Consider the following 13,164-nt stretch of genomic DNA (forward strand, 5'->3'; position numbering starts at 1 on the left):
TCTTACAGAGAACTTTGTCTTTAACCCATGGAGTCTATGTTAACTCCAGGCAGTGTCAAAATTAAATTGCAGTTGGTATCAGACTAGTTGGATTAAAATGAAATACTCCCCTAACTGAAAGATTCTTGGGAGTGAAGATTTTATGACTTGTTTTTGTATACTTCAAAACTAGTACAGTTACTGGCATATAGTAAGTGCTCAAAAAGAATCACTGAACCAAAATGAATTCAGTTCTCCTCATAGTTGAAAGGTTTTAAAATAAAATATATATCCCAACCAAAAAGTCTCTAAACTGTAATTAAACATGGGTGAGGAGGCACTTCCTGAAATTTCTATTTAAGTCCAGAATTTTAACTTACAGTCGATTCTTGTTATTCGCGGTAGTTATGTTCTATAAAGTCGCCGCGAACACTGAACATTGCTCCTAGGGGAAATACAGGGTTAGGTTCCTGCGAGCCTCTGGTCACAACATTTTCATCAACCAATCAATACAAAACCTTGTTTTATGTGTGTTTATGTTTACAGACACCTTATTTAACATATACTGTTGATTCATTAAACATTTAATTCACAGCCAACAGCACTATAACCCAGGCCTAAACAAAGCTTACTTAATAACTGTAATCTTAAGTATAGTATTTTCCTGAGTTCTGTTTTTCTAGCAAATTTTCTCCATAAGGCATATCATGGCCTTCTTGTGCTTAGGAACACTAGACATCCCTTTAGCACTATGCTTGGAGGCGATTTTAAGCAGTAAAATCAAAAAAAGCTAAAATGTGAACAACATGATGCTAAATAGACCATGAAAAGCACACTCGTTTACAGTATGAAAGGTGAAACGAGGCCTCAGCTGGGAACATGGGCATTGGGCCACTAAAATATTTTGCCACTCTGGATATGTCTTTGAATGACCTTGAAAGCATCCCAAGTATGAATTTGGGGGTTACAAATGAACTTCAGCAAGTACATAAATCACAAATACGGAGTGCATGAATGATGAGGATTGAGTGCATAACATTTAGAAGAACACTTAAGCAGTAACTCACTTATAAAGACTAAAACTAGTCGTTTCGCTCTGAGAAATTACTAATTATTGCTAATAAGTGAAAGAATGCTTAGTATAGGAAAATTTAAGTTACTTTTAGAACACTATAATGACAAAATATTTTAAGATTCTTACATTTTCTAGGTTTTTCTTCTTAAATATACTCGAACTTGTTTAATCTCATTTTTGTGAACCCATTTTTCTAAAATGGATTGCACTTATAATTATACTTTTTATTGGGCAACTCAGGTCATCTACATCAGTAATAATTATTGGTCAAAGCTGGAACCTAAGGACGGTGGATGCTCTTAGGGCCACTTCTAGTCTGTCACTCATGTACCATCCATCCATCCATTCATCACACACTTATGGAGTTCCCTAGAGCCAAGTACTCTGCTAGGCAATCGAGATATAATCACATACAATAAAGCCAAAGTCCCTGCTTTCTTGATGCTTATATTCTAGTTGAGGCTGAATTTAACCAATTAAAAAATGACAAATTACAAATTGGATACTACACAAAAGAACCAAACAAATGGTGAAAATGAGAGACACAAGCCTTAGGTTGTAGGTGAGGAAAACCCATCTGAGAGGACATTAACCTACCATACCCATGGAGGGGAAGAGCATTCCAGGCAGGGAAGAGCATGTCCAAAAGCACAAAGGCATGAAAGAACACAGAACACTGCAGTAACCAAAAGGCCAAAGAGGCATTTGCACCATATGCAAAGAGAAACTTTTGAGGGAGGCTGAAGAGATAAAAAGTTAACAGATCACGCAAAGTCTCCTGGGTCACAGTATGGAGTTTAGATTTTATGCTCAAAACAGGAGAGAGAAATAACTTGATTTGCCTTTTAAGATCTCTTTTCCTGCTTTGTGAATTAGAAGCAGGCAAGAAAAGCAGATATATTTTGGACGTTGAGTCAACAGGTCTTGTTGATGGATTAAATGAAAGAAGTAGAAATAAAATGAAGGGTATGTACCCTTCTGATTTGAAGAAGATAGTAGTACATTTTCTGAGATGGAGTAGAACAGGAAGAATCAAGAATTTAAACATGCTGAGTTTTTAAGTACCTATGAAATATCAAGTGAAAACATCAAGAGGACAACTGTATATTAGAATCTAGAGCTCAGAGATAACCTGGGGTCATTACATAATTGTGGTATTTATGGAATCAGTAAGATCACCTAAGGAGAAAATAAAACATGGTAGAAGGCTAAACAGTTAATAAGGAAGTGAAAAGTAGGGGCACCTGGGTGGCTCAATGGATTAAACGGCTGCCTTCGGCTCAGGTCATGATCCCAGGGTCCTGAGAGTGAGCCCCGTGTCGGGTTCCCGGCTTAGTGGAGAGCCTGCTTCTCCCTCTCCCTCTGCCCACCCCCCCCTTGTGCCCTCTCTATCCTCAAATAAATAAAATCTTAAAAAAAAAAAAGGAAGTGAAAAGTAGAGTTCACGAAGACAATTCACGTGACAAATGTTACTACAACAGAACACAGGGAAATAGGCCAAAACTAAGAAATGGACATGGGAGGGGCTTTGTTTTTTAAGGCAGAAGGGAGGCAGGGCTGTGACTCTATTTATTGTTGCTGTTACTTTTCATAAGAGATCTTTAAAAAAAAAAAGTATCTGTATTTGTGTGTGTGCTAACAGGAATAATCCAAAAGAAGTGAAGCAATTAATGACAAGGAAGAAAGGAAGAATTAGGTGAAAGAGAGAAAGAGATACAGAGCACAAATGCAGGAACTGAGCCCTGACAGACAGGACACCTCCTCCTCAGGCCAAAATTAGAATTTATAAACATTTTTTTAAAAAATAGAGATGGGTTGCACATGTAACTAGGGTTGTGGGTTTGGTGGTGAGAAAATGATTGCGGGGCTCTGGTTTCAAGAGCTGAGGCTGAGGCAGGCATGCCCAGTATTTGAGGAGAAAGGATTTGAGTTGAAAGCTGCCTGAGAAGTGGAGCAGACAAAGACTGCCAGGCAGCATGGAGCAGCTGAGGTCTGAAAGTTCAAAGTAAAACTTAGAAGGACAGTTGTACAGTTTTCCTTAATAGACAGTGCTTCATACATAGTTGGATTCCATACCATGTGGTTCCCATGTATAGATAGTTTAAGCTGTGGTCTCAGTTTTTAGCCTTTTCTTTTGCTACTAGTTGGTATGTCTATCTGAGCAAAATAACTTGCAATCTGCTTGTAACTGCTGAACCATGCCTTTCTAATATGGGCTTGGAAGACATGTAAAAGCTAATTAGCTTCAGATTCTATGCAGCAGTTAATAAGAATGGTTACAAAAATACAATTAGAGAAAAAATGTTTTGTGTTAATGTTATAAAATTGCACATACAATATCATCACAACCATGACAGGAACATATGATAAGATTAAAAGGAAATACAAAAAAATGTACACAGTGATTATCTTTAGCTGATGAGAATACAGTCCATTACCTCTTATTTTTCCTTCTTATCAATTTATTATCTTTTTCTATATCACAGGCATATATTATGTTTGAAATAGGGGAAAAAAACCTTTAAAATAAAAAGTATTAATAGGATCTCACTAAAAAACTGAACTTCTTACATTTAAGTTAAATGCATTAATCTCAGTGTATTTTATGACATTTACGTTGGCTATTCAGTGGCTTTTCTCACCTATGTTCAAATTGTCAGCAGTGTCTCAGATAATAAAGCCAACCTGGTATTCCACTTCACTAAATCACTGAAATAATTTTTTACTAATTGTCTTATATAAACCTCTTACATAAAAATACCATCAGACTATAACTTTCCTTACTAAAGTTCAATAGCACTGAAAAAATAGGTATCAGAAAATACAGAATGTATTGACCTAAATTCTTCAAAAAAAAAAATTAAACAGCAATGTCATTTAAAGCAAACCACCTTAAAATTTTCCAAACGTATAAATTTCAGAAATTTAAAATGGAAATCTAGACATGAACAAATAGAGAAAAGTTTAGTACTGAAAAAAAGGTTTTAATACATAAATAATTACACAAAACTCTTACTTCAAAATACAGGTCACTATAGATACTTTCTTTTTTTTATTATTTTATTTTTATTTTTTATTTTTTATTATATTCAGTTAGCCAGCATTAGTTTTGATGTAGTGTTCAACGAACTATACTTTCAGTCTTCATTCTAAATCTCAATAATTTTAACAAGTGAAAAAAAAATGAGAGAAAACTAATACCACTTAAAACCTAGAAAACCTTTCAGCACAAGTAGCTAAGATATCATTACACATATACATCCTCTTGTTAGTTACTGGAAATTTTAATAGAACAGCATGGCATTCTGGAACTGAAAGTTAAGAGGCAAGGAGAGCAAGGACTGAGGCATTCCGTCAGGGTGGTAGCTGACAGTTTAAACCTTTCCCTTGGGTCTTAGGTCCCACCTACTGTGCATTTGAATAGTAGGTTTCTCTCACCAAAGGGAACTTGCAGATACTTGGATCAGGCAACATGCAAAAGAGAACAGGCAAAAAGAATTACAGCAATTGAATATGAAGGTGTTGTTACACGCTCTTTACCCAATATAGGATGAGAGAAAATCAAAATAAATCCAACCAGAACATGTTTTCAATGAGGAACATATGGTAAGATGAAGCAGACCAAAGTTGAGAGCCTCGGGAAATAAAGGGGCAGAGAAGAGTGCAGAAAGTTTAAGCTAAACAATCAAGGAAATGGAAAGCAGGTCAGCAAGGAAGCTAGTATGAAAAAAAAAAAAGCAAAATCCTACGTCCTCATGCAAAACCCACTATTCAAATGTACAAAGAATGTAACCTATCACTTACCTCTCCATGAAAAGAGGGGCCAAGCAAACTTCAAAACAAAAAGGAACTTTAATTACAATAATAAGTAGAGAATAATTTGGCTACTATAAAGTGGTATGCTGGACATGATACAGAACACCTCTGTATGATCTGAGCAACTGCTAGAAGTGTATGTTAGGGAAGGGGCGCCTGGGTGGCTCAGTCATTAAGCATCTGCCTTTGGCTCAGGTCATGATCCCGGGGTCCTGGGATGGAGCCCCACATCGGGCTCCCTGCTCCGCAGGAAGCCTGCTTCTCCCTCTCCCACTCCCCCCCCCCCCCGCTTGTGTTCCCTCTCACTGTGTCTCTGTCAAATAAATAAAATCTTAAAAAAAATAAAAAATTTTAAAAAAGAAGTGTATGTTAGGGAAAGCAGTTCATACTAAAGGTACAAAGAAACCAACTTCCCATGGTTTTTCCTCCCTTTGGGGAGAGAGGGAGGAATTGAGCAGTGAGAGCACTAGACTCTTCACAGTTGAGTTTTTCAAGGTTAGTAATACATGCTCACAGGTTACAGGTAGAAGAGATTTTGTTACCTAAGTTCTTGTTAAAGCAGAATCCCTCAACAAAATCTGATAGTCACATAAAAAGGCATGTAAAAAAAGGAGAATAACATTTTTGAGAAGAAAAATATTTTTCTCTTAAAGAAAACTGGAAGAATGGAGTACAAAATATTTATAATTTAGTAATGTGGAATAAATTTAATTTCAATAGTGAGGTGAGAAGTATAATTTGAACAGATGATATTTCTTAAGCTCTACTTCACACTTGGCACATTTTATAGTAATCAAAATCAATGCTGAGGTGCCTTTTCATTCAGAATAAAAGGTGGCTATGTAGTCATAGAAAAGCCAGAAGAATACAATAAGCAAAGACAAACATACACTAACTATATATAACCAGAACGATAGTTTATACAAGGCTAAGTACCACTAAGAATGAAAGGTAGAAAAAAAAAATCTTAAATAAATTACTCTGTTAACTGCCATAAGAAGTCACAGTAATTGTCACCACCACCAAATTCCAAACTCTGTTCAAGTATGCCAGTTCCAGGACAACATCTGGAGTTGATGAGCAGCCATACATTAAATAAATACTATACTGTGAACTGAACTTCAGGATAAGAAGCCTAGATCTGTTTCATTTTCAGTACGTGAATATGAGTAAAGTTAAAACTTGTTTTCTCATCTGTAAACATATCACCTACAGCAGAGAAGGACCAGACACTCACCAATCTTGTTTTTACTTCCTAGGTACAATGAAAACTACATTCCCAGATTCCCCTGCACTTTGGCCTGAAGAGTCACAGGGCCCCAGCCTATGGAATGTGGGCAGAATTGATAGGTCTATTTCTAAGCTTGGCCCCTTGAATCACCTGAAAGATCCATAGCCTACTCCCTTTGGCTGCCAAGTGACACAGCATCTATAACACAAGATTCCAAGGCAGCAGGAGGAATACAAGAGCCAACAAGTCCAAAGAAGCGTAGACTCCCTAAGTCACCACTTCAAGGGCAGCTGAATCCTTAAAATATCATTTTGTGTCGGGGCACCTGGGTGGCTCAGTTGTTGAGCAACTGCCTTCGGCTCAGGTCATGGTCCCGGAGTCCTGGGATCGAGCCCCGCGTTGGGCTCCCTGCTCCGCGGGAGGCCTGCTTCTCCCTCTCCCCCTCCCCTGCTTGTGTTCCCTCTCTCGCTGTGTCTCTCTCTGTCAAATGAATAAATAAAATCTTTAAAAAAAAAAAAAAAAAAAAAAAATATCATTTTGTGAAGAATCTACCTGGAGAGCTACCCAACCCTTTCCTGACTCTCCCATCTGACCCTGATTCCCACCTGGGGAACTGGCATGAGAAACTAAGTTCAGACAGAGATTTCTGAGGCCTTAACATACCACAAACCCATTTCCTCTGCTACCTAGTTCAGTGTACGGATCCAAACAGGATAACAGAAATAAAAATTTTTATCAGTATTAAGTTTTATAACAGTGTAAAAGAAATTAATGGAATTAAACCAGGGTAATGAAAAAAAAACTAGAGATATACAACGCTAACAGCAATATATATTATTTAACAAGAGCTAGGAAACTAATTTATATTAAAAATCAACAGGCTGCTAATATAAAAGCAAAACTGTTGATTCCTTCAAGGTATGACTTCTTCAAGTAAATGGCAGGAGGCTTACTCATTACGTAAACATAAAAAAAATCTGACGGCACTTTAAACCTTCCATTCCAAAAAGACAGAGATTGATGAGAGATATGGACATAAATTTATATGACACAAAAAGACAAGCCATACTGTTAAGAAAAATATGAATATTTATTTACAATACGAAGATATGATACTGGTGGGACCAAATATTAGGACGATAGATACAGAACCTAAAAACATGTCTCTTCTGTCATACTCATGATTAATCTATCATGGAATCTACACATCTATTCACTTGAATAGTTCTAATCAATAGTTCCACTCAATATAGTCACTACCAAGCCATGAGCCTCACCCCTTAAATTCCTTTAAACATTTTATAGATGATAAAGAATGCCCTCAGATCTTTCTCTTTCTTAAACTCAATAGCATCATAAGATTTAAAATGCAAACAGTCATTTCTGATCAAAATTACATGAGCAATTTTGAAGGCATTTTACATTTTATCAATATTAAAACAGTATAATTTCATATCATAAAAGGATGATATAACAATAATTATGCCAAAAGGATAAAATCAATGATCTGATTCAACAGTTAGGCAACAACATTTAGCAATTTGACTTCATGACCTAACAATTTCAGGATTAATATTAAAGAAAGATAGATGATCTTAAAAACAAAACAATACAGGAGAAGAAATGAATTATAGCAGAAAAGTTAACTATTACTAGAAAATTCGGATTGCTATCCTTGGAACCTGATTTGGAATTAGAAACAGCATTAATTAACACTAAAGTTAATCTGTTTACAAAAGCAAATCAGGGTCACAAAAAATTAACTTCGTGTTTATTTTTACCTCCCCCTCAAATTAGTAGTATTTATGAAAGTCTTGTCAAAAAAGTAGAGATTTTAATTATAATACATAATTCTAATATTAACAAAGAGAAAAGAATTAGGTTTTCAATCTCTGAAGTTTAGCTTTTACTGGTGAATGTAAGTTTTATAGAAACAAATGGAAAGCAGATTATGTAAGAACATGGAAATTGCTTATACCTTTACTCTTCCAGAGTAAGAGATCTGGAAGTCTCCCTGGAGATTCATCATAGTCTATAAACACAGAATTCTCAGTAGAAAACAAGTTACCTTAACATATTTTTTATCTAATTTATTACTTCAGATTCCATTTATTTAGAATGAATGATAATTTCCCTACCTGATGTTTATCCTTTCATGATCTATGGAAAGGGGCTTTATAAGCAAAAAAGTAAACAAGACTACATAGGGCATAAGACTACACAGTTAAAAACTAGTTGCATATGACTAATTTTTTTCTCTTATAAATACTCTTGATAGAGGTTTTCAACTTCACTAAAACTTTAGTCATTATTTACTTTGCTAATAAAATATGTTTTTAGGGGTGCGTGGGTGGCTCAGTTGTTAAGCGGCTGCCTTCAGCTCAGATCATGATCCCAGGGTCCTGGGATGGAGCCCCACATTGGGCTCCCTGCTCAGCGGGAAGCCTGCTTCTCCCTCTCCCACTCCCCCTGCTTGTGTTCCCTCTCTTGCCATCTCTCTGGGTCAAATAAATAAAATCTTTAAAAACAAAACAAAACATGTTTTTAAACAGCTGTTCTCTCATATTCCATACATGTATGCGTGTGCGTGTGTGTGTGTGTATCAGTGGTCAAAAATGTTTTTAAGCAATCCAAATATTTTTCTATATTTAAACGATATGAAAAAAGTATGAAGCATAAAGAATATTAAACTTGAAAATAAATTCTAATGGAAATTTAGCTTTGTGGATAGAAGGGCCTTGAACTAATAATAAAGGCTTATTATTCATCTTGCAGTGTATAAAATCATTAGGAGGATAAGAGCTATCCATTGTTTTCTAAGTCCAAAAGGTCTAAACAAAAGAAAATGGACCTACAAATCAGTAAACAGAATTTGGTTATTTACTGGAGATGAATAATTAGAATAAAACTATAGACATGGTATCAAATCTACAACTTACCTTTCATAATTGCACAAGATTTTGCCAAGTATTTCTATATGCAATTTTCTTGCATTTGTGTCATATCCCCTAAATTCAACTTCTTTACTTTTGATTTTATTATTTTATTGTAAAAATATCAGCAAGGAAACTTAGCTCCTTTGTGGAACGATTAGGAATAGCAGTAAGCTTATAGTGTAGTAGACAAAATTAAAACCATACAAAGTAACTTTGCCCCCTCCTTGTCAAGTTAAAGTTTAAAATTCTTTGCAGTAAAACAAAGAACCCCTAATTCTCATAATAAACTCTCAACTGAGTCACCAGTAATAGAACATATACTCTCATTTTTTCCAGCAATGGTGAAAATATTTAAACACTTCAATTTATAGTCTCATACCCTTGTTGACCAACCTTTTAAGAAGGTAACTACAGAAAAGTTATTTGGTATTTTCATTGGCCATGGACAAAAGGGGACAGGAAGGAGCGAGGAGTGAATTCTTGACCAAGATCCAATTACCTTTATACTAAAAAAATAAACTACTAATATCTCAAGTAAGAAAAATAAGGAAGCTAGATTTTTCTCATAGCTTTCTTTTTGTCATGTTTTTAAAAAATAGGAATTCATACTTAACTTCTGGGAAATCAATCAGCCTGAGATTTGAAAGTGCCAGACATAATCAGCCTATCTTTGCCTTACCTGCCATTACAGAGTAGCCATCGAGCAAGAGAATAGTGAGGTATAATCTTCTGCATGACACTGGCCATCACCATGGTAACGACCAGCTGTATACCTATCACACCCTGTATAAAACAAACAAACAAGTTTAACAATGAATGAATTTAGATTTGAGGACACTGGTGGAAAACTTTCTATGCATTCTGAAAATTATACCTGAAAAAAAATGAGTTTACTATTAAAATACATATTATTCTGGCATTTAAGCATTTCAAGACCACATGTTTAAACTTAAAACATTTGATCTCACAATCCTCTACAAATTACCCAAGGGTAACATACATTTTAATAAAAGTTAAATGAGTTAGCATGCACATTTAAAATCAATTCCCAAGAAACGTTCTCCATTATTTAAGGGTATCAAAATGAAGTGAAAAGTAGTGATCTTTTTCATCTTTCTCCAAACTTACTCTATTCAACACATTTAAAACATTAGTTTGGCAAGCTTTAAAACTATGCCCTACCTTTTACTTCTAAGTTGGTACTGATAATTCAATGATTAAGTGAATGATTAAAGAACTTTAACTATATTAAGTGTGATGACAGAACTGGCCTGAAAGTCATTAGGAAAAAAAAAATTGGGGTGCCTGGGTGGCTCAGTCGTTAAGCGTCTGCCTTCGGCTCAGGTCATGATCCCGGGGTCCTGGGATCGAGCCCCGCATCGGGCTCCCTGCTCCGTGGGAAGCCTGCTTCTCCCTCTACCAGTCCCTCTGCTTGTGTTCCCTCTCTCGCTGTGTCTCTCTCTGTCAAATAAATAAAATCTTTAAAAAAAAAAAAAAAAAATTAACTCATGATGTCATCACCAACTTCCAGTGGGTAGGCCTTCAACAATGTCCAAAAACCTCCTTAGTTTACTCTCATTATTCCCTCCCTGTTCTCTATGATAACTAATTCAAAACCTTCTCCCATCTCCTCACACCTCCAACCTCCCTCAAACTTCTAACTCTCCACTCAGTAGAGGACATCTTGTACTTCACAAAGAAAATATACAGCATCAGGGTGCCTGGGTGGCTCAATCAGCTAAGCGTCTGACTCTTGATTTCAGCTCCAGTCATGATCTCAGGGTTGTGAGATCGAGCCCCACATGGGGCTCCCTGCTCAGCAGCGAGTCTGCCTGAGATTCTCTCTCCCCCTCTGGCCCTCCCCCCACTCTCAAATAAATCTTAAAAAAAAAAAAAAAAAAAAAAAAAAAACACCATCAAATGAGAACTCTCACTTGCTACCAACAAGCTCACAATCACTTGTATCTGCACCCATCTTTTCCTGCACCCTCTAGAAATAACGGAACATCTTCTACACAAATCCCTGCATCTGTGCTTCTGAGTCCATCCTCTCTTGATTTTCAGGAACCTCAACCACTGAATAGTTTACTTACTATATTTTCTTTAATCTCTTCTGTATCTGAATCCTTCCTACCAGCTTTGTAGCATTTGTAAGTCTCTCATCTTTCTGAAATAAAACAGTAATTTTCCCTCATTCCATAGCCCTCCTCCTTCATATTCATAGCTACTTGACAAAAGACTTGTTTCCACTATTTCTATGTTCTTATGCCCCCACACAGTTCCCATTTGACTTGTGCTTCAGCCCATTCCACTGAAACATCTACCATCAAGATCACTTCATCTTGCCAAATAACCTTTATCTTAAATCACAGCAATATCCCACAAGGTCTACCACATGCCTTGCTTTACTCATACCATGACGATCAATTCTTCATACTCCTCTTTGCTAGCTCTTCCCTCTATCCAAGCAGTCCAAAAATAAAGTTGAATTCCTACCTCAAACCTAACACACAAAAAAAGTACATAAAAAAATATAAAAGTGTTTAAAAAGTAGTAATATAGAGTACAGGTTTAAGAGCATGGATTCTAGACCCAAACTGCCTGGGAAAGAATCAGCCATCTACTAGTTGCATGACTTTTCACAGGTTATTTAAACATTTTGTACCTCTATTACCTCTCCTATAAAATAAAGCTACTAATTCAACCTACCTAACTTGGTTAGGAATTATGCCTGATACAGAGTAAGTTCAATATGTATTAGTACTATTTGTTGTTATTGTCATTGTTATTACTACTATTGTAAGATAACTTTTTTAAGTTTTTACTTTAAGTTTTTAAATTTCAAGACAGAGAAGAAGTTTCAAAAAACGACGTCTCCTAAGTGATAAAAGACCAAAAAATAAGTAGAAAAAAATCAAATTTCATTGATTATAACAAACTGTTGAACTGACTGTTCATCACTGTAACAAATGTACTACTCTGGAGTGAACCGGTGATGCAGGGGGGAGGAGGAGGCAGTGGCGGGGAGGCGCGGGTTGAGCATGTACAAGGAAAGGGTATACAGGAACTTTCTCGTGCTTTCCATTAATTTTGTTGTGAACCTAAAGCTGCTCTAAAAAATAACTTCATTAATTAAAAAAAATCAAATTTCTGTAATAGAGAATATAAATAATGTCAAATAAGAAGCTGGGAAAAGGCATTTGTAACTCACATCATAAAGGGATAATTTCCTTATATTATAAATAGCGAGAGTTCTTATAAATCAACAACAGTAGTCTCCCCCACCCCCATTCTGCAGGAGATATGTTCCAAGACCCCCTGTGAATATCTAAAACCTTGGATAGTATCAAATCCTATATACACAATGTTTTTTATTTCCTTTGAGCTTTTTCTTTTTTAAAAAAATTTAAACTCAATTAATTAACATATAATGTATTATTGGTTTCAGAGGTAGAGGTCAGTGATTCACCAGTCTTATGTAACACCCAGTGCTCATCACATCACATGCCCTCCTTAAAGTCCATCACCCAGTTTCCCCATCCCCCCACCTCCCTCCCCTCCAGCAACCCTCAGTTTGTTTCCTATGGTTGAGTCTGTTATGGTTTGTCTCCCTCTCTGATTTCATCTTGTTTTATTTTTCCCTCTCTTCCCCTATGATCCTCTGTTTTGTTTCTTAAATTCCACAATGAGTGAGATCATATGATAACTGTCTTTCTCTGATTGACTTATTTCGCTTAGCATAATACCCTCTAGTTCCATCCAGTTGCAAATGCTAAGATTTCATTTTTTTTGATGGTTGAGTAGTATTCCACTGTATATACTATGGGCTCTTTCCATCGTTTGGCTATTGTGGACATTGCTGCTATAAACATTGGGGTGCAGGTGCCTCTTCAGATCACTACATTTGTATCTTTGGGGTAAATACCTCGTAGTGCAAATGCTGGGTTGTAGGGTAGCTCTATTTTTTAACTTTTTCAGGAACCTCCTTACTGTTTTCCAGAGTGGCTACACTAGCTTGCATTCCCACCAACAGTGTAAGAGGATTCCCCTTTCTCCACATCCTCGCCAACATCTGTTGTTTCCGGACTTGTAAATTTTAGCTATTATGACTGGTGTGAGGTGGTATC

At 36.2% G+C, this 13,164-nt stretch overlaps 1 protein-coding gene across 1 annotated transcript in view; it reads right to left on the reverse strand.

The window, feature by feature from the left end:
- Nucleotides 1–13,164, reverse strand: part of TMEM161B (transmembrane protein 161B) — a 68,000-nt gene that overhangs the window by 35,566 nt on the left and 19,270 nt on the right. The window contains exon 2 of the mRNA XM_021699420.1: nt 9,717–9,820. Coding sequence (XP_021555095.1) covers nt 9,717–9,820 — 104 coding nt within the window. The remainder of the gene's footprint in view (nt 1–9,716; nt 9,821–13,164) is intronic.

Source organism: Neomonachus schauinslandi, chromosome 7 (assembly GCF_002201575.2).
Source record: "Neomonachus schauinslandi chromosome 7, ASM220157v2, whole genome shotgun sequence".
Lineage (NCBI taxonomy): Eukaryota > Metazoa > Chordata > Mammalia > Carnivora > Phocidae > Neomonachus > Neomonachus schauinslandi.